The 22,597-nt window shown below is 42.1% G+C and overlaps 1 protein-coding gene across 19 annotated transcripts in view; it reads left to right on the forward strand.

The window, feature by feature from the left end:
* Grip1 (glutamate receptor interacting protein 1) overlaps nt 1–22,597 on the forward strand; it is a 657,377-nt gene that overhangs the window by 496,654 nt on the left and 138,126 nt on the right. For all 19 annotated transcript variants that reach the window (XR_005486730.2, XM_039079960.2, XM_039079965.2 and 16 more), the window contains 5 exon segments: nt 686–821; nt 2,216–2,361; nt 9,374–9,457; nt 13,275–13,350; nt 15,409–15,554. Coding sequence is in view for 18 of the 19 variants with exons in the window: in XM_039079960.2 (XP_038935888.1) it covers nt 686–821; nt 2,216–2,361; nt 9,374–9,457; nt 13,275–13,350; nt 15,409–15,554 (588 nt within the window). In the remaining variant the exon portion in view is untranslated.

The following is a 22,597-nucleotide window of genomic DNA, read 5'->3' on the forward strand; positions in this document are numbered from 1 at the left end:
CATACTCTTAAAGTTATCTTTCCTCCTACCCTGGCTAAAATCCAGACATTTGAGTTCCGGGATAGTGTGTAGAAATTGGTGAGCTTTCATAGTTGTGCTACCTTGATAGTGAAAGTTGTATGGCCGTTACACCCAAATCCTGACGACCAATGCTGCCTTGCTGGGGTGTGCTGTAGGACCTGTCCCCTGAGCCTTGTACTTTGGATTTTAATGAATGAGTGTTGATAACACTGTGGAGAACACTCTTCTGGCAATTAGCTTCCTAAGCTGGGATGCTAAACGGAATGTGTGTTGGCTGCCATGTTTTATAGGTTTGCATGATTATTTAAAGTTCTGTTCTTCCTTGCCTGGCAACGTCCTGTTGTATTTTGAGTAACAAGAATAGAAAATAAAGTCTCTAGAGAGTGGCAGAAACCTGTCATCGATACCTAAGAGGATCGAGACTATTGTGACGCCAGAGCAGACCAGTCCGCTGGGGCCAGTTTCGTCACCTCTCCTACGTAGACTGCCTTTCTCAGCACCGTCTGTGTTCCCAGCATCAGGAGATGCTGCAGTTTCAATGCATGCTGAGGTCCTTTCTCATCAATGAAAAAGTGGGGGAATCCAGGGAGTGCAGTCACCATACCCCATAGCCAGCTGCTCTGGACCATTTGTCGTTTATGGGCTGAATGCTTCTCTTTTACAGAGGAATTCAAGGGCTCCACCGTGGTGGAGCTGATGAAGAAGGAGGGAACCACTCTTGGCCTGACGGTATCAGGAGGAATCGATAAAGATGGAAAGCCAAGAGTGTCCAACCTGCGGCAGGGAGGGATTGCTGCCAGGTAACTGCCTCGTGGGGAAACGGGGGAAAAGGAACAAGGGTATAGTTAACGCAGAAAATTAGAGTTTACCAGAAAAGGTCACTGATAAATAAATGACAGCTGTCCTTCTGTCATCTCCCCTGCAGAAGACAGCGGGCATGCCTCAGAAACTGTTCCCCTGATCTGCCAGGGGCTTGGCTGCGCTGGCTGAAGCCGCTGAGGAGTTTTGTGTCACCTCAGGAGCAGCCCAGCTCTCACAGGTTTAATTCTTACAGGAGTGCCTAAGGTCTGACTGCTCCTCTCAGTAGCAAATGGGAAGGTGGCGTTCAGATGATCTAAATGTGGACCAAACGCCCCTAAGATGTAAACTGACAAATGAGAAAGACTGGGAAGCTCAACTCCAAGTGTCCAGAGAAAATGTTTCCTTTTCTAATGGCTTTCCTTCCCACCAGGAATTAAGAGATCTCTCAGGGGACATCCAGAGCAACAAACTCACACTTTGTCCGAGTACCCAGTGACATATATTTTTCCTCCCACCACTGGTCTCACTGCTTGCTCTTGGTTTGGAAGCCTGTCTAGTAAAGCCCAGAACAGTCGGAGCTCTGTGAGGGGGATGGTAATGATAGTGAAATCCAAGGCTTTCTCTGTAACTTCTTCTTCCCCAATATTCTTCTTATCAGTCCTGTTCTGTAATAGACAATTCAATTCTTTTAAAGGTAAACAATAAGAAACTAAATATGCTGACTAATTCCCTTGGCTCTGACTCTGGTCCCACTTCCAATAAGGACATTAAAAGCTATGAAGTGTCCAAAAGGCAGGCAACAAAAATAAGAGGGGTGGAGTGGGGTTGGAGAAGTCAGGATCAGAGTCTGTCCCTAGAGAAGCAACCCTGGGGGCAAGCAACTAATACACACACACACACATACACACACACACACACACACATACACACACACACACATACACACACACATACACACACACATATACACACACATACACACACATATACACACACACATACACACACACATATACACACACACATACACACACACATACACACACACACACACACACACACACACACACACACACACACACACACACACGTTTTTTCTTTTAGGATGTATTAAAAAAAAAGAGAGGTAAAATGTTTAAAGAACAATCAGAGATAGTAGCACACCAAAGGCAGAAGTGCCAAAATGTAACAGACAGGATGAGTAGGCTAGCCCCACTCCCACCACATCCCACCCGGACTCAGCCACGCTCCTTCTGGTAGGGTTCAGTCACAACCTAAGTAGCAGGATGTTTGCTAGGTTGACATGTTAATGTAGATGGGGGGACAGGAGAAAGATAGTTGAGTGGCCTTCGGGAAAGACATGTCCTCCGTGGTGACATGGTTTGTTTTGTAGAAGTGACCAGCTGGATGTGGGCGACTACATCAAAGCGGTGAATGGGATCAACCTGGCCAAATTCCGCCATGATGAGATCATCAGCCTGCTGAAAAATGTTGGGGAAAGAGTGGTCCTGGAGGTCGAGTATGAGCTTCCACCGGTCTGTAAGTAATGAGAACCCAGGACGGATGGCTGCCCCGAGCAGCTTGCTACCGATCCAGGCCTCTCTTTCTCTGTCATCAGTGTTCCTACTGCAGCGGGGGAACAGTTGCTTCACGTTTCAAAGTAACTCAAATGGTAGACATGTTGTCTCTTCAGAGAAAACTGAAAAACGCTCGGTTAGCACTGAAGTTAGCGAGGAGTCATGTTCCATAAAAGTGATCTGTGAACATTTTTGCCGTTTAAGCTACTTCAATAAGCAGTTAATATCACTTTAAAAGCCCATGCTGTAAGTGCTATCTCAACATCTCGCTTAGACTTAGGGAAAGTTTCACCTGCTTCACATTGATTCGTCACACTGATTCGTCAGTAGATAAGCACATAAAAAAAACCATAAAACAATCGTATCACATCTCATTACTATCAAGCCATGGTAATAGTGATCAATGCAGCAGACAAACTTTGAGAACATACTGAATGCCTTGCATGATAACAGCATTGGCATTCGTTCACGTTCTCTTTACCACAAGGATGGGGACAGATCAGAAAGGAACCTGAATACAGGCCAGACCGGCTCAAACACCAGCTTCACTTGTAGCTGCTACGCGCCTTTGAAAAGGTTTTGTAAGCTCCATGTCTCAGTGTCACCATCTGCAAACCAGGGATCATAGGCTGTCTGGAGAGGTGACAGGTATTTGTCCAACACTTAGAACATTGCCTGGCATTCTCCAAGTTCTTAATAAATCTATAGTAGGTAGGTAGGTGGGTAGGTGGGTGGGTGGGTGGGTGGATGGATGGATGGATGGATGGATAGATAGATAGATAGATAGATAGATTGATAGGTAGATAGATGATAGATATATATAGACAGATACACAATAGATAGATAGATAGATATGATAGATATGATAGATAGATTAGATAGATAGATAGATATGATAGGTAGATAGATAGATAGATATGATAGGTAGATAGATAGATATGATAGGTAGATAGATAGATAGATAGATATAGATAAGTATATATATATATCAATAGATCAATGTGTGATCTATTGATCAACCAATGAAAACTACAAGACAGACATGTATAAGTATTCTTTTCATTCATTGGAGGTGTAAGACAAGGCTTTCTCAAATTAGAACACAGCATTTGGACCCAGCCTGTCTGCCTCCAAAGGCCATTAGTGGAGATGTGTTCAAAGACCATGGCTTCTTCTGTGTGTGGTGGCTGCCTTTCATTTGAGCTATGCTCAAAGTTCCCATCTCCTCTGACGAGCTCTTCCCAGGGATGTGACCCTCTTTACTTCTTCCTACCAGTGAGAACTTAATAATATGAATAGTTGATGATAACCCATGCTCTGTAATAAACTGATAGTTATTTATTCTGCCCTGACCATGTCTGTGTTCTAGGAGCACGGGTCACATCAGTGGAGATTACAATCTGCAAGTGTAAGGCAGATTGTCAAAAACCATGATAACTATGTTATATTTTTAAAAGATAGAGAAAATATGAGGGGAGTAAATCAGAAATAATAAGTGGGGTAGGGTGGGGTGGAGTAGGATTGGGACCAGATCGCAGTATCAAGTCATGATGTTAGGAACAGTCTTTGAGAAGACGACACGGATCCAGAATTTGAAGGCAGTGAAGGAGGCAGCTATATGAACGTCTGGTGGCAAAGCTCCAAGCAGCTCAAACAGCAGAAGGCAAGACAATACCTGTGTTTGTTCTAGAAGTACTGAGGCAGTGCAGCTAAAACAGAATAAGCAGGAAGTGAATTAAGAGACAAGATTAGAAATGTAAGGGGTGGGGTGATCTTGTGGACCCCTGGGAGGACCTTTTGCTGCGCTCTTACTGATTCCAGAGCCCTGGCCTCAAGAAGAGGTCAAACATGGTCTCGCCTTTCCAAATGCTGGGCTGCAGATAGAAGCAAATGGGCAGAGATAAAGGTAGGGAGACAAGAGGGGAGACTACTCCAGTGATCCAGGTAAGAAACAGTGGTGATGAGGGTTTCCTAGTGAACCAGAGGCAGACGGTGCAAAGATAGAGTCAGGGGTCATACCAAGGTTTTTGAGCCTGAGCAACTGGAATGATAAGAGTTGCCTTTAATGGACCTAGGCAAGATTACAGGGAGGGCTGACTCATTGGGGAAAGATAGTTTGAATATCACACTTAAGACTTTGGAAAACAGTGTGGGCAAGCATTTCAATGGAAACTGAGATTGTGATAATACGTTAGGTATTAGAGACTCTGGGATCAGATTAAAGCACCCGAGCTTTGTTAAGTTCTCTGAGGCTTGGAGTGCCCACCTGGAAATGGCTATAATGGTTGCTAGGTGTACTCTGTAGGAATTCAGTAATGTGATCACATACTTAGGCCACTGTTACTTACTTGGCAAATATTAGCCATAGTTATGAAAAGTCAATTTGCCTTTAAATCATTATCTCAAAGCGTGGGCCAGGAGTTAAGAAAACCAGCTCTATAGAGATGTGGCTCCCCTTTCTACCTTTACCCACCACTGGGTGTGTGTATCAGTAAAACACATTCCCTTCCTAAAGGAACTCATGACAGTGTTTAGGGTAAGGCCCAGAGTAGATGACTCAGAGCTGGGGACTTGGGAGAGAATGGGAAGGAACAGGACAGACTGAATAAGAAAAGGAAGAGGCTGGGCAGAGGGTCCAACAACTGAGTAGAAGATACAGTGGCCTGAGCAGGCTGGGCTGCAGAGGGCTAGATGGAGCACAGTAAAGACAAGGAATCAGTTGATAAGGCCCCATGGAAGATGTGCATGGTGAATCGTAACACGCTTTTAAAAGTGCATGGTCAGACCAGGATGTTTCGAGCTATCATTTTAGAAACTAAAGGAAGAATATCCAAACCTATTTGCCTGAGACCGTTAACGGCTTTCCAAGAGAGATGGTAGGTTCCTTTCCAAGAGGTTCCACAGGGAACCTACAGCATCTTTAGAGTTAGGAGAGAGCTGGGACCGGACATGTTTAGGAGTTAAATCTATTGAGACTCAGTACTTAAATAGATCTGTCTTCTCTAGGCAATAAAACTGACGGGAAAAGAGAAAATATGCTTTTAAACAGCGACATATCTTTCGTGATACTGTTCAGCTGGAAGAGGCCGGTCGGCCAAGGATGATCTCTATTCTTCTTACATTGGGGAAATTATTAAGACCTCAGAGTTCAGAAAGGTGGAAGGCATTAACAAGCCATTCGTGTACTTAGAGCATTAAAACTAACCATCTCAGCAGCTACCTGAGGCCCACCCAAGCTGGCATCTGCTTATCCCCTCAACATCAACAACCACACACCCAGATCTCAGCTGTCTGTGATATCAGAAAAGGCTGGGAAGGATATGTGTGTCTGTAAGAGAAAATAGATAGATAGATAGATAGATAGATAGATAGATAGATAGATAGATAGATAGATAGAGGCAGAAAGGAAAGAAAGAAAGAAGGAAAGGAAGAAAGAAAGAAAGAAAGAAAGAAAGAAAGAAAGAAAGAAAGAAAGAAAGAGGAAAGAAGGAAGATAGAAAGAAAGAGAGAGAGAAAGAAAGAAAAAAAGAAAGAAAGAAAAATTTGAACTCGGGCAATTCATTTATCTTTCTTAAGATTCCATTTCTTTATGAAAATGAAGTACTTGGTCTACCTGTCTTCCATACTTCAATTTCATGGGAAAGTTCTGTAACTACTCTCAGAACTACTTTGGGGAGAATATAAGCAAAATGTGTCTGAGGTATTTATGCATTAAACATCGATCCACTAAGAGCCTCAGCACTCTGTCCACAGAACCCCAGTGGAGTTTTGAAACGCCAACTAATTCTGGGCCGTTTTCAATGGACACTTAACATTTTATCATTAGCATAAAAAGCGAGAATGAATGTAATGTGGGGACATTTTATTTACTTAAACAGTGTTTCCATTTGAATTTCAGAGCTACAGATTGCCCCTATGTAATAACGAGAAGGAGAAAGCTGTCAGTCTGTTTAGTGCCCGTGACAACAGCTGAGTCAGACCAGCTGTCCGACAAGAGGGAATCCTTTCTTCCCTCAGATATGTGTGTGAAAGCATGTTACTGTGGGGCCATCTCATTCAGACCCCTGTGGTCATATTGGTGGAAGTATAGAAGGAGAAGGAGGTCTGTTTGAAGATTTCCTCTGTGCATTTCTTTCTGGAGTTGAGTCTACATGAACAGTCCTCTACAGAGCTCTCTTGTGGCAGAGGGAGAGAGGATAGCCCCACCCACTTGAGCATATTTCCAACCTCTGATTTCATTCCCTAATCCCAGAGGGACACAGTCAGACGCGTGGGCAAGGGAACCAGATAAAGTGGGAAACAATTCAACCCCTGTTCTCCTCTAGAGGTGGCGATGGGGAGGAGGGGTGGAGCGTTTGACTTGGAGCAATCACATCAGCTATAGTAGAGCAGTTTTACAGAGACACATGAAAATTCACAAATAAAAACAAGGAACCACAGCATCAAGGAGACTTTTTACCTAGCCCCGTGATCCTCTGGCTAAGCATCTTCATTAGGTGTCTGTGGAATAATGAGTCACATTTCCATAGTCGGTACAAGGATGCTATGCTAATACTGAGTGTGAAAATGAAATCAGCAAGGGCCAATAGTGTGAATAAAAACTGTAAAGATCCAAGATGGTTTGTTAATTATATTAAAATGTTGCCAACAGTAACAGTTGCCATTGCAATGACGGGGAGCAGCCTAAGAGTGACCTGAAGCTGTGGGTAGTCCCAACGTCTTCATCTAGACCAGATTTGACTCTAAGAATTCTGTGGTCGGCTAGAGAAAGCCAAAACAAAATTAAAATTCTAGTACTTCACATTCCCAGAACAGATATCCAGATATCCAGCCAACGAGCACAGGTGGCCCAGAGCTGGAATTTGGTTGTGTATAATTGAAAGATGATTTAATGATTAAATAAACTAATATTTGCACACCATCGTGTTGCGTTCTGGGCACAGAGTAGTTGGGCATCCATTATTTCTTGCCACAACTCTGCCTTCCTCACTATTTAAAGTGAAAATATCGAATTCTAAGCTAGTTTCTTCAAGTGACTTTGTTGGATCATGGACATAAGAAATCATTTAGCTCGAGCCCAATTTTGTTCTTCATTTAATTAAAACTATCCCTCAATTCTTTGGTCTGTTTGTATGCACTGCTCCTGGTTGATTATCGTAAACTGGGGGTCCCTTGATAGTCAGAAGGTGACATTCAATTAAATCAGCCATACAGCAAACATTTGTTCAGCCGACGTTTGAGCTGTTTCTCGGCATATCTGGGTTTTTCCTGTCCTCTGTGCCCCAGCCTGGTAGTCTGCAGATCAACTTCATGGACCAGCCTGACTCTGTGAGTGAAGATGTAGCTTTCATACTAGTTCCTACAGGATCCGTTTGAGGGTTGAGCATTTCTGGTCATTAAAAACAACACTCAATGCTTCGTGTAAGCCACTAACTAGTAGTTGTACAAATGGCAAGAAGAGAGGAATTTTTATTGCTTCTTTAGAAATGTCTAGATGCAGATGTTTTGGAGTTTAGATGGAGTTATGTCTCACGAAACCCATCTAGAGTTGAAAAGGTTGTGAAGTCAGGATGGTTGTATAAACCAACCCCAGTGAACTTCTCGGCCTGACCCACCTGAAATGCATCAATGCCATTCGCAGTAGACTGGTTTGGGGAAAGGCATGTGGCACAGGCTTATTTTACAGTGAAGTGCCAAATAGCTCATGTCATTTGTTGGGCCCTGCACAGAGAATGAAAGCCAAATATACAGGGTGTATGTTCCACACCACAGTAAAGGCAACACAGTGTAACTCAAGCATCCTGTGAGTCACGGATTTTCTATTGAGAGTTTTATGTAAGAAACATGTTAAGATCAAGAACATCAAATGTGTCACTGAGAATTATGACCATAGACACCATCATACCTTTTTGACATAGGGTCTCACTATGTAGCCCAGACTGCTCTTTCACCCCCTCTGTAGCAATTCTCCTGCCTCAGCCTCCCAAGTGCTTTGATTACCAGCATGCACCACTATTCCCAGCTTCCCTTGTACAGTGTTTTAAGGGATTGAAAACCTTCTACTTCTGTACAGCACACAAGTTCTCTTCTGTGCACCAACAAAACCAGTCCTCATGTTAAAATACCCAATTGGTGGGAATTTTTTTTCATGTGGCAATAGTGTATTATACAATCAGAGTCACTCACTATGTCCCAAAAGAAGATTCACAGAATATTGTAGGGGCCATGCCTTAACATGAAATATGCTTGCATGTGTCGTTCAATGTAGTTAGGCACTGCGACTTGGCAGTACATCTTTATCTTGTGAAATGAGAGCGATAAAAGGCAAGCAACAGAACACAGCAGTAGCTGAGGGGTTTAAGCAGATCTTTGTCTTCTTGGTTGACACGGTGTGAATGTACTTAGGATGTCATTAGCTCTCCGCGTCGCATTGGGGCTGCTGGCAACTTTGTCGAACAGCTGTCTACGTGTCAGAACATCTATCTGCACCAGCCAACCCATTGGTTGTAATCTGGGAGGAATGAGTTTGCCTTGTATTACAGCCTCAAAACTAAACGTGAATGCAGAAATGATTTCATAAGCTTGGCAGAAGTCATAATGCCTTTGTATTTCACAAACGAAAATGTTCCTGTTTCTTGAAAATTGCCTTGCTTGCTCTGTAGAGTTTAAACAATATAAACATCACTCCCTATCTAGAATGTGTCTATCCAGAAGAAAAGGAATTAGCTATGAGTTTTGCTTCTACTTGGAACAATATGGGTCATTTATAAGGGTAACTACTTATAGTCTCTTTATGCCATTACAGTTCTTTTTTCCCCCCTCAGACTTCATTGAAATTACTGTTCTTTCCCTCAAAATAAATTATTTGCAACATGACTTGCATACCTTGTAACTTGTGTCACACTGAAAAAATTACAATAGAAATGTTATTACAGTCATAGACTCATGCTCTCCCATCTCGCTCCTGCACACAGCTATCCAAGGATCGAGTGTTATGTTCCGAACAGTGGAAGTCACTTTGCACAAAGAAGGCAACACCTTTGGTTTTGTCATCCGAGGTAGGTGGAGGCTAATAACTATGGGAAGATACAAAGGCCTCCTTAAAACCTGAGTTTCAAGGGTGGGGGGGAGACTATCTTTAAACAAATAAAACAAGGAAAGAGCATGGAATGAATTACAAATGATCTCCTTTGTTTTAGCCCACTAATACAGAGCAAGCAGCCAGATGATCTAGTCAGTTCCCAGTGACCAACCACAGTGACTTAGCATTTTCCAATGTTCCTTTGTCTGTGTAATTGAAAATGAATCGAAAATGTTGATAGGTATGGCTTGATTTAATACAGGACAATTAAGCAACGTTGTTTACATTACTTTCTTTTGGAAATGAATATATATTACGGCAGCTTTCTAAAAATGGGCCAAAGATAATATAGTCCTCGGGGTACCCAAGTGTATCAGCTCAACCTAGCTGAGCTCTGAATGTTCGATTCTACTCTGGACCAGTCATTTAGCAAAGCCATCTCTAAATGAAATAGTTACTAAGCCCACATCCACACGTCAGTGTAGCAGGAAGTGCTGTGGTATCCTAAGACAATGGCCCCACCTCAAGGAGTTAGGGTCAATGAATTTAAGACACAAGTAGACAACCTCCGCCAACTGCGTAAAGCAGAAGATAAACTAGGAATTCTCTGTGTGTGCTGGTTCAGCGGTTATGACATTTTTCTGGTTATGAAATTTCTCTGGCCAAAACCTATTTTTAAGACTCACGATGAGCACCAAGGTCAGGCTACTAGCCACAACCATTCTTAAATGTCTTTCAAACATGATTATATAAACATAGTAAAAACTCTCCCTATATGATATTAGACTGAAATATGTCTATAAATTCTCTTTGGCAGTTTAAAATACATGCAAAAAATTGTAATTGTTGGAAAAGAGCACTGAAGACTACTTCTGCCATACAGATTCCTGACTAATCACTCTACAGTTAATCAGCCGCATATCAAACTGCTAATGCAAGACTTAAGCCAATAATAATATAAAAATACAAAATACAGGGACTAAGTGTGACTGAATTCCACACCTATCTCCGGGCAAGCGACAGTGTAATCTTACCAAAATATCCCTCTAACAATTTTTAGGAATTTCAAAAGTTAATGAGGCTGAAGTACTTGCTGATACCTGGGAGGCACCTCATACAGAAAAGGAGGAGTGAATGGTTCATGCAGCGTTCTGCCATTGAATCTGTAGGGTTATAGGTGCCCTTCTGTTTTAAAGTCTCCATAAGGAAGAACCAGTTTTAGCCAGCGACTGTCCCATTTGTATAGACTTTAAGAATTGGCCAGACACCCTGGTTAGACATAAAGGTTTGCAGCTTTACATAATTTTACCTTTTTAAATCAGTTCCAGGCCCACCTCTAGAAAGTTCCTCTGCTCCATTCACCCCATCCTTTAAGGGTCAGTGGCTAATCTGGCTGAGAGAGCATGATGGGTAAATAGTCGCACACCTGGTGTTGTTGACAAAGCTGCAAGATTTAGGTCGATTCAGGTCGGTGTGAATACTGACAAATCATGGAGGAGGTGGACATTGCAGACCGCACATGTCTGTTCAGCGCTGGAGACTTTCTTGCTCGCATGTTCTCATGGAACTTTGTAGCAATGGATGGGATTCCGTTTTGAATGCTTGGAGAAAAAAAAATCTTGGTTCCAGAAAGACTAGAAATTTCTTCCCATAAAACAAAGAGTGGGACCTCCATATTCCATTTTAAAAAGTTCATCCTCAGGAGGAAAGAACATTCTCTGAGTCTCTGAGTGGGCATGTTGGCTTAATGGGTAACGGCGCTTGACACCATGCCTCATGATCTGACTTCGATCTCTGTAACCCCTGATCCATGGTAAAAAGAAAGGATTGACTCTTGTAAGTTGTCCTCTGACCTATCCACAGGTGAACAAACTAAAATTGCTTAAATGTCCAGGACATTGTAAAGAACCAAATCTATTTTTAAAGAGGACCGTGTCACCAAGCCTGCTTTTTACAATGGACAAGGAAACTTAGACATCCCCAAGTTTAAAGCTGTGAAGAGGTCTCATTATGACCCATAGGCTGTTTTTCACACAATTTCTCTGCTGTGGCCCTGGCATTGGCTTGCTTTTCTGGGGCTAAATCTGGAACCTGAGCACTCATGCATGCTAAGCTCCTCCACCCTGAGCTCCGTTTCCAGCCCAGATACTAACGTGCGTCAAAGCATCTCCAAGGATCTGATGTGTGTCATTATAGCCAGGGAGCATCACTGGTCTGAGTTACCTGTTACATTTTAAGCCCAAACTCCTAAAACCTAAATGAATGGCCTACTCAGCGGATTATTGCAATGGTGATGAAGTATTTAAATTTGGATCCGAGGAAACCATGGGAAGGTTTTTTGCTGGTTTAAAACCTGCATCCTTTTCTAAATCGATTCTGTTATAGAAAAGCAAATGTTCCTTTTAGGAATGTTTTGCAGAAAAACAAACAAAACAAGAACAAACAGAATTCTTCATAACCTTCCTCTTGAGCAGAATTCCTTTCATTCACCTCCCCTGTGCCAAGTCTGGGAAATTACAGTCTGCTGTGCTACACACTCATTGAAAAGAGAGACTGGGGACTAGAGACTGCCCACGTGATCTCCCAGGATGGCAATGCATAAGGAACTCGGGTCACATAAAGAATAGAAGAATAGGAAATATTCAGTCTTAGATAGAGTCTTGTGGGCCAGAATCACCATTTTTAGTTTTGGGGAAAACTTGTTTGGAGGAAAGCAGACATGGCATTTTTATGTGTTAATAGTCTATATACAAGGACCAGGGTATGACTTGGATGGCATCAACTGACTATTAGGAAGAATGATGTAAACTCTGCCTTGTCCAGATGTGGAGTGGGCTGCCTCAGACGTTGTGAGTCCTCCATCACTGCTGACCACAAGCATAGGCTGGAGAGCACGGGTGGAGGAAGCTGTACAAACTGGTCCTGGGCTCAAAAAGAAAAATTCCAACCAATCACCTTCTATCTAATGCTCTGCACTGCAGTTCTACAAACACCCCTGCAGGAAATTTCCTTATGCAAAATTTAAGTCCCCCATCCGCAAGCAGTAGGGGAAACTATGCCAAAACTGCTCCTAATATCTCGAAAGTCTTAACTTTGATAGTAACCATTTCTAAGCCACTTAGATTTGTTCTAGACATGACCATGTTCTGTAGTCAAGACAAGCTTGGAACTTGCTACATAACCCAAAGACAAGGCTGATTCCATACTTAGGAGGATTCCTCCTGCTTCAGCTTCCCAAGTACTGGAATTATAAGTGTCTACCACCACACTTTTCTTCCGTCCTTCTTCCTTCCTTCCTTCCTTCCTTTCTCTTCTTTCCATCTTCTTTCCTTCCTTCCTCCCTTCTTCTTTTCTCTCTTCCTTTCCCACTTGACCCTGTTCTTGAGTCTCTTCTAGTACATATGGTCAGAGACCTGCTTCCTCACGTATATCCTGGTCCAAGCTCAGCATGAGGTGTTCATACCTGTTCATTGTTTATGACAGGCAGACGTTCTCATTGGACCAGTAGTTTTAATTAGTGAATCCCATGCCATCCCCGTTGTCACATATCATTACCACTCTGATAACTATGTATATTTACTGCAAGGTGGAGGGGTAGTGACTACAGAAACATCCTACCTAAAACCAATGTGCCGTGTAATGATTTTACATTCCAGAGAGAAAGCTGCATGTTCTCCTCCATGAATCCACAGATCCACTGCATCGTCTTAGCTGGCGCTTTGTGGGTGATTCTTTTAAAAAGGAACAAGAGTAGTTTTAAGCAGCCTTCCTTTGTTCTGTCTTGTTTTAACTAGGGGGAGCGCATGATGACAGAAATAAGTCCCGTCCAGTTGTGATAACCTGTGTTCGTCCTGGAGGGCCTGCTGACAGGTAAACGACATCTTTCTGTGTCATTATGCAAAATCCATAGAAGGCAGCAGGGGATTCTGAAAGAGAAAATGGCTGTTATGTCTCATACTAGCAGCTAGATATCAAGCACAGGGGTGAGGATATAAAAGCTCAAAGACTTGGAGGTATGGACACAGAGAAAATAAGGGTTTGCCTCCAGCCCCTTCCTGTCCTGTGCTTCCTCCATGGCAAGTGCTTGGTTCTGAGCTTAGTGCCCTCCACTGTAGATACAGACAACACTGGCTGCCTCTCAGGTCTGGGTGTCCTGACTTGCAGAGGCACTTACAGAAAGCACCGGGATCTTTCAAGGCCTGTGTCCTTCAGTGCTACTGTGCTCCCATCTTGGGAAGAATCAGTGGTACCTTGACTCCGACCATTGGCATCATCCCTGGGTTGTAGCCCCTCCTCAGGATGGTGGACTCTGCACATCATGGGGGTGGGGGATGACATTTAGTCAGATGGGAGAAATCATGTCCATCTCTGGAGACTTCTCCTCCTGGAGAAATTGGTACAGGCATGGAAAGTGCACTTAAGTGCCTTCTCGTAAGCCTTGCTGGGTCACAAGTAAACTCGCAATCTAGCTGTCTCTCAAGTTGTTTGAGCCTGTTGTTTTCTCTTGGCAAAGGTGAGCTTTAGAATAATAGAGGAATTCTTCTTCCCACGGATGCTGTTAAAGGGTAGGAAGAAGACACACCAGTTGCTTCTGCCTATCCATTTAGAATCAAGATTGATTTTTCTTTAACCTTTTGGGAAAGAAACCATCACAATGAATACTATTTACAAAGCATTTCCTATGATCCACAAAGTACACCATCCATCTGGTTAATATAGTCTTATTCTAGGCTTACAACCACCCTGTACTGAGGCACTTTAATTTTCTCACACTGACCAAACAAAGTCATGGGTGGGCTTTAAGTTATTAAAGGGGACTAGGCTACAAGTTCAGGTTTCCCCTCCAGAACTCATGCTGTGAGCTCCCTTCTAGGGAGGATGATATTTCATAGAAAATAAGAAAATGGGAAAATGTTGGCTTCTCACCTGCCCTAGCATCCATCTGCCTTTGCAGAGGACAACACACAATATGAGCCTCGGAGAATCCCACCCTCTCCCTCTCCCGAGTTTGTCTTGGGGACCACTCTTTCTAAAGAAAATAAATGGAGACGCACTCCTCATTAATCTTTATGGTTAGGGTTAACAAGAATGTCAGGAGCAATGTACGCATTATTGCCAAATGAAATTGGAACCTAGAGACCCCGGCACTAAATATGAAATATCAGTCACATGCCTAGAATTGTCACGTGAAAGATGTATGTTTTAGGTGTCATTTCTATTCTCCCAAAGTGCCACATTTGTCAGCCCTCTTTTTGACTTTTTCATCTCTGGCCCTTCCTTCCGGCAAGCAGAGACGGTGACCTGGAGGTGACTTTGACTCTGCCTCCGTGATATCACTAACGTCCTCAAGTGTCATCTCCTAGTGCCTTAAGACTGTACTCACAGCAGGGAGAGTATGATTTGCCTGCCCCTGTCCAAGGCATATGAGGCTGGGTTGGCATAATGCTCGGCAAATGGTCTCCTAACTCAGTGGGGAAATTTACAGACTGGGAAATTCTCCCCAGCACTCCGTCTTCCACTTGGGTTCATTGCTGATAAATGGGATGAAATTAAAAGGCTTCTCTCTTCAACCTAACTTTGGGGAAAATAGGTGAATGCTATTTCCCGGGCTCTAATAAAACAATTTTAGACTTTTTAAGAGACAGCCTACAAGAGGGGAAAATGTGCCTCCCTTCCTTTCGTCCTCCAAGAGTTAGCATGTTATTTGCTAATAGGTAGTTATTTTCTCATTACTGGTTTTTATATTACAGCGATTTTCTGTTCGGGGCTACCTCTTTCCACTCTAACTGTCATTCCTGATGCCTGCAAAGAGTGCAAAGAGAGGGGTGGCAGAGTGTGCGTGAAAGCGTGTCTCCGGCTAAGTGCCTATTAAAGCTGAGCCCCCATTATGCTAAATTAATCCAGACTGCTCCTCTATGCTGTCTCTAGAGAGGGCACCATCAAACCTGGAGACAGGTTGCTCAGTGTGGATGGAATTCGGCTTCTGGGAACCACCCATGCTGAGGCCATGAGCATCCTTAAACAGTGCGGACAAGAAGCAACGCTGCTGATAGAATATGATGTCTCCGTGATGGGTATGTGCGACACCCTGGGGATGTGATGTCTTAGACTCTAGTTTATATCAGCTGCCCATTCCTGAAAAGCCACCTTGTGTTGGGTGTGAGTATCTGTGCTTTCATATCAGCTAGGATTACATGGGTACGCATTTTGCTCTGAGTCAGGAAGAAGTAAGTGGAGTAAACAGTTCTCATGGACATAGCTTCATTAATAAAGTCCCATTCTATCAGTGTTTGACCTAACCACCAGCTCTTCCGTACACACTGTATGTTTGCACCAAATTAGTTTCACCTTCCAGATTCACAAAACGTGAGTTCTGGCTTTCTGGTTTTCATGTCATTGCAAGAGAGTGCCAGCAGCCACAAGTCTTGAGAGGGAGGTGACAGAGAAAGAAGCCAGACTGAGTTTCCCTTCAAATGACTTAACTCGGAGTAAGTGCTGATGACTACATAATCATGTGTGGGAAAACGGTTCACTCTCTACATTCATGGAGGAGACAGGAATGCATGAGTGAGACAGCAATAATATTTCTCCAAGGAGACTCATATGCTTACGATACGCACACCCATCCATTTTCTTGCAAATAGCATAATTTCATTCTTCTTTATGGCTGAAGCAAACTCTGTGTGTGTGTGTGTGTCTTTGTGTGTGTCTGTGTCTATGTCTGTGTAATATTTTCTTTACATAACCATAAATTATACATTTATGTGCCTGTCAAGGCACATAAATGTATAATTTGCTATTGTAAATAATGCAGTAACAAACATGGATATGCAAGTGCTTTTGTGATAAGCAAAATATAGTATGGTCAGAAAGATACCACATACTTTCTCTTAAATGTGAACTCTGTGTGTGTGTGTGTGTGTGTGTGTGTGTGTGTGTGTGTGTGTGTGTGTTTGTGTTAGAGTGGAAGCAATTCTACCTAGGGAAAGGAAGAGGAAGAAGAGGATAAGCAAGATGGGCTAGGGGACCCAGGAGTGAATAGGGGCTGATTACAGTCAAAGTGAACAGTTTTCTTGAATGACAATTCTTTACCATGAATATACACCAAGTTTTCATTTCTTCAAATAGTTTATGTTGAGTAGATGTAGAAATGAATAGGTTTTAATCTGTGATGCAGTTAGTGTAATTAGATGTAAAGCATTTTATTGCCAATGAAAGCATGTGGGAGTGTCTTTGCTTCCCTTTGTTAACCAGAATTTGATGTTCTTGTCCACTTCCCCACATTCATTCCAAAGTGTGTGCACAGGGATCTCATTGTACACTTAGCGCACACTTCCTAAATGGAAGATTGTGAAGCACCATTTCATTTGCCAATGGAAGATGACTGTTAATTTATTTTCCCCACACCCATTAGCCCATCGATAAACTTAATAAATGCAAATGCATATTATTTTAAATATTTACAAGGCAAAAATCCCTCCATTTTGATGTGGTTGAAATGTATTATCAAATGATTAAGAGAAGCCCAGGGGTCTGACTCTTAGACTGACTCTAAGACTTAATATGATAACAAGGAAAGCATGAGACTGAAGGAGACATATTTCTTTAAATGGGGAGAGGGGTACTAACACTGAAGAATACAGAATTTTTTGATACATTTGGTTTGAATTCTGGAGTATGTTGACCTTGGACAAATTATCTCAGCTCTAGGCTGGCTGGTCTAGGAAGTCTGGTCCAAAGTAAGGATAACAAGGAAACTATTTCTCAGAAGTACTGGTGTATTAAATAGACAAATGCATGCAGAGTGCTCACCATAATAAACTGACAATAACTATAAGGAAATTAATGTTGATTATTTCCATGTTCTGTGTCTCTCAAACAAACCCCAGGTCTCCCATTGCCCTCGATTAGGACACAGTGTTTATTTTAGTCTGTGGAAACAGTTCATCCTTTCCTCAAAGGATGTTTTAGGGATGATGCAGCCTGGGTCGTTCTATTTCTAAAAGTTCATCTAAGTGCTTGTTTTCATTTCACGTGCTTTTGCTCACAATGTTTTGAAAGTACTTTTCTGAGGATGCAAATTCACTTTGATACTTGAATCCTTAGTGGAGTAATACAGTTATCCCGTGGATGTCATTCTGGGCCTGGCGAGGTGGCTCAGGGGTTAAGATCTCCTCTTTCAGATGACCCCAGTTCCATTTCCAACACACACACTGCAGTTCACAGCCCTCTGTAAGTCCAGTTCCAGAATCCAATACCCTATTCTGACTTCCGAGGCCACTGTACACATATGGTGCCCAAACATGCATGGATGGTAAAACATCCATACACACAAAACAGAAGCAGTTGTCTTCTTTAAAGCAATATAATTCTGAGCATCAATGTTCAGGTTGGTTTTACAGAGTCAAAGGGTATAAAGATTTTATCAAATCTGTTTCAACTTGGAACTTGCCTTAGATATTTTTAAATATTTCCTGATTGCTTCTTTTATAATTTCCTTCACTAGAGAACTATAGAGAACTCTTGTTAGCTGGGTTAAACAAAGCTTACTGTTGTATGACTTGATGCTTTCTTCCTACTGTGTAGTTAATGTCTATAGTAATCTGGTTGATCTGTTTCAAATGCAACCAACAAATTATTGTAGTCAATAATAAGGATGGAAAATTAACTGGAGTGTTCCAGGGGTCCTGACCCTTCCTCGTACTGTACCCAGTGTCATCACCAAACTGATTCTTATAAGAAAAAAAAATGAGCTAAGGCACAAATCAAACTCACCTTCTTATTTGTCCAATTCATTTAGATGACTCAGTCTCTTTCTCATTTTATGAATGAGAAGGGAATACACTCTAGCACCTTGTGGATACTTCACAGGGGTATTTACATTTGCCTCAGCTATCCATGTCTGTGTTTGTTATGATACAAAGTTTCACAGATCTGTGGAAACACTAAGCAGATCTTTGTTTGTTCCTATTACACCACACAGGGAGCTGTCAGATATACACAGAAAGCATTTAATGTAACTGTAGGTTACTCATAGATTAGCTGTCCTATGGCCAATCGTTATTAAGTGGGTGTTTGTAGGATGTACTACAACATCAATATATGCTTCATGTTCAACATGAAGTTATTTTGTGATTTATGATTCTTGTCTTACACTGTAGTGTAATATCCCCAAATTTTCAATCTCGGTACTTCTTAAACTATGCATTGTGGTTTTTCTGAATCCAAGTCTTTAAAACTTCCTTTTGAGATCATTTCATATGTTCACTTTCAAACTTTTTATTTTCCATTTGTCTAAAGTACCATGCAAAACCGTGGATGACAAAAAAAGAAATTAATGTTTCATTTCAGATACCCCAGGGCATCTTTGCATAGTTATGTGGATAGTCTGTACTCAAACACATTCAATCCTAAGAAAAGAGAAACAGCAACTTTTAAGCAGCTGCTTAAATAGAGATAGATTTGAATAGATACAAGTCTTTAAAAAAAAGAAAGAAAGAAAGAAATATGGTGGATTTGCCTTCACAAAGCATAGATTCACCAACACTGTATTTGCATTTTCAAAATATCAGAACTGGAATATAAAGCTTTGCACCTATGAACTCTCACCTACAAGCCCTAGGTGGGAACAACTGTCACTGTTTGTATGTCTGTAGTGATGTCTCATGTATCCTCAGTTAATTGGAGGCTGAGAACTGCAAGGTTGCTTCCAGCAATAGTCACAGCATGCCATGTGGTGAGGCCTTCTCTCTCTCTCTCTCTCTCTCTCTCTCTCTCTCTCTCTCTCTCTCTCTCTCTCTCTGGAAACATCAACAGAAGCCAAGGGTATCCTTTGTAAAAGACACATATAATTTTTAAGTGCCAACAATCTTTCAGTCTTTTCTTTAGGATGCTGTGTCTATGAAGTGGTAGTTATATTGCCTTATATACTTTTTATCTAAATCTTAATATTCTTATTACATACTATTATTCTCCCTACCTCATTGCCTCATATATGTTCAAACAAGAAGGAATGCTGTGTGCAGTTCTTCCTGATTTCTTCTACAACTACCTAGAGAAGCTTTTCTGCTTCTAAGGACTCACTTGTTTGTGTTAGGCCACTGACTATTTTCTACACTAGACTGTTTTCTAGCTGCACTCCCCAAGTTACTTGCTGTTTGAGTCTCTCTTGGCCACTTTTACTCCATCAGTCTGTCCTTGGGGTGCACTTCTCTCCACCATGTGTTCCTGGACCAATCGTGCCTCATGGTGACCTCCTCTTTCCTCCTCTTCCTCCCCCTCCTCTTCTTCCTCTTTCTCGTTTTCTCCTCTTCTTTCTTCCTCATTTTTCTGTTCCTCCCTCCCTTCCTCTCTACTTGTGGTCCTGTGGTCCTAACCAGCAACCCCCAGTAGCTAACGCCCCACCTACCTTCATTTTCCCCAATCATTGGCTGTCTGCTTCTTTTATTTAACCAGTCAGAGAAGATAGGTGAACAAAGTTTACATGTCATTTGATGTACATGAGAGCATACACCTCAGGGACTTCAGAGACTGCAACCAGATCTTGGGGCCAGTATTTAGCATTTATATACAGAGCAGCACCAGAGCAACCCCCAATAAATTTCTCTTCCTAAAGGTCATCTGCATATGGCATATGGCCTAATGAAATTATGGAAATAACACATTCAGTAGGTCTGGGAACTAGGTGTGGAAATCCTTGGTATACGAGTTCATAGACTCTACTCACTAAAATTAGTATTAAGAGTGAGCAAACTAGGAAAGAAAAGAAATACCAGCAGCAAAACAACCAATTAGAGGTGAGTAGCTAAAAGCCAGACTAACTCCAGTGCCCAACAACGTCAGTTACCAAGTAAGCTCGCTGTCACATTTATCAAATGCGTATGCGAGTGTATGCCTCTTGAAGTTTCCTTTTACCTTTATAGCTTGCTATTGTTGCATAGTATGTCACACTTCTGTAAATATTTTAAGCAAACTGATATAGTATCTCGAAGCCATATACATAATGTATGAGATTTGTCTAGAATAGGGAACAGCAATGTTTTTTTTTACTTCTATGTAATACTTGATTGATGGAAGGTGACCCTCTGAAGTGCAGTGTAGACACCAGCTTTGAGGTTTGAACTAAGCTCATTGGATGAGAGGGTGATGAACTCTTTCAAGATCTACAGGTGACAATGGTATCAGTTCCCATCCCCCACCCAATGTATTAGTTACAAAACATACAACAAAAAAGCAACTTTTAAAATGGAGTGTTTACTTTGGCTCACAGTTCCAGGTGGGGGTGGGGGGGTATAAATCCATTGTGGCTGGGAAAGCAAGGCTAACAGGACTAGCTCCTGTCTGAAGCAACCAGAGGCAGCTGCTCCCAGCTCCAGCTCCGTCGATTGTGAAGCAGAGAACAGGAAGTGCTTTGTTTCTTGTTTGTCTCTTTACATTAAGTCCTAGATTCCAGCCTGAGGAATGGTGCTGCCTACATTCAGATCTGCTCTTTTCCCCTCCGCCCGTCCCTTGTAGAAACACCCTCCCAAACATTCCAATAGAGGCTTCACTGATGCTCCAGACATTTCTTAATCTAATCAAGTCAACAATCAAAATTCTCCATCATAGTCATTTAGAGATGCAATCAATCTTCCAGCCAATAGACCAAAGAAGGGTCCATAGGTGATTCCCCTTAGACTCCCTTTTGGCTGATCAATTCTGAAAATTGAAACACTTTATCATCTTGTTGCTGTAACTGAATGTTTCACCATTCTGTACTGTGTATAGCAGAACGGCCCAGGGTCTTCACCCCTCTTAAAGAAGCAGTGCACTATTATAAGGCACACAACATGGATGTATTCTGTGGTCTTCACAATGCTCTTGAAAAGGTGGGGTATCTTATGACACTCAGAAACAAAGGCTTTTGCTTTAAAGTAAACCTAAAAATCTGGCTGCTCTTACTATTTAATTACTAGGCTAGGCTTCCTCTGTATAACCACTGGCTTGAATTGAATCTCACTTTGCCTTTTTGCATGGAGGGTGCTCTCTATGACTTCTTTTTTTCTTGTTTGTTTGTTGGTTGGTAGTTTGGTTGGTTTCGTTGGTTTTGTTTGTTTATTTTGAGACAGGGTTCTCTATCTTTCCCTGGATGTCCTGAAATTTCCTCTGGAGACCAGGCTGGCCTTGACCTGCCTCCCAAGTGCTAGGATTAATGGTGTGCAACCCTACCCCACGCCAGTCAATTCCCTTACACCAGAGCCTTTCAGTGAATCCCATCTACCTGTTCCTCCAGCTACAAGGATTGGTATTACCTTTTTGTTTGAGCCAACCTGGCTCCCAGACACTCTAGGGAGTCTTTCAGAAGCAAGGCCCCCACTGCAAGTGGCTGTTCCAAATAGTGGGCATCCTTCTCTTCACAACTTCCTGTTTCTAAGAGCAGCCGTAGGTAAGGGCCTCAAGGGAATGTGAAGATTTGGGGGCAGAGTGTCAGAAATAAGAACCATACTTCATGTAGCTTCTGAGCACTAGAGTAGTCCACTCTCTCAGACCTGTGGATGAGCCATGGTTAGCTTCCCACCCTGTTGCCAGGCAGGTGGCTTTGCTACTTCATGCTGGTTACATTTCCTTGGGCTTGCAGAGAGCTCTGTTTCTCAAAGCCTCATCTATATGCATTAGCTCTTGGCTTCTAGAGATGTAAAGTAATTTGGTTAGCCTGTCACTACCTCAGAAGGTATACATGAACAGTTTTAATACCTGAGAAACATAAGTGTACCAAACACTGTAGAGTGTTATTCACTAGTTCCCCCTAGAAGCTTAGATAATAAATGTTAAGGCGATAAACAAGAATATCAAAATAAGTGTACCACAGATTAATAATTTAGCATCTAAGTTTTCCCTAAAGGCACAAGGGCTTATATTTTAGGTGATATTCTTTGCGAGAGGATCATGAAGATCTCTACACCTTTTAAATACTGTTTTGTAATTATTGCTGTACTGACCAACATCTTTGAATCTAAATATTCAAAAGCCTGTTGCCATTTCTTCTTAAACTGCTGAAACCATAAACTCCAACTAAAAAAGCCGTGCATAAAAATATTTGAAAGTAACTCTTCACATTTGTTTAAACTGATCTCAATCT

The sequence above is a fragment of the Rattus norvegicus genome, chromosome 7 (genome assembly GCF_036323735.1).
Source record: "Rattus norvegicus strain BN/NHsdMcwi chromosome 7, GRCr8, whole genome shotgun sequence".
Taxonomy (NCBI): Eukaryota; Metazoa; Chordata; class Mammalia; order Rodentia; family Muridae; genus Rattus; species Rattus norvegicus.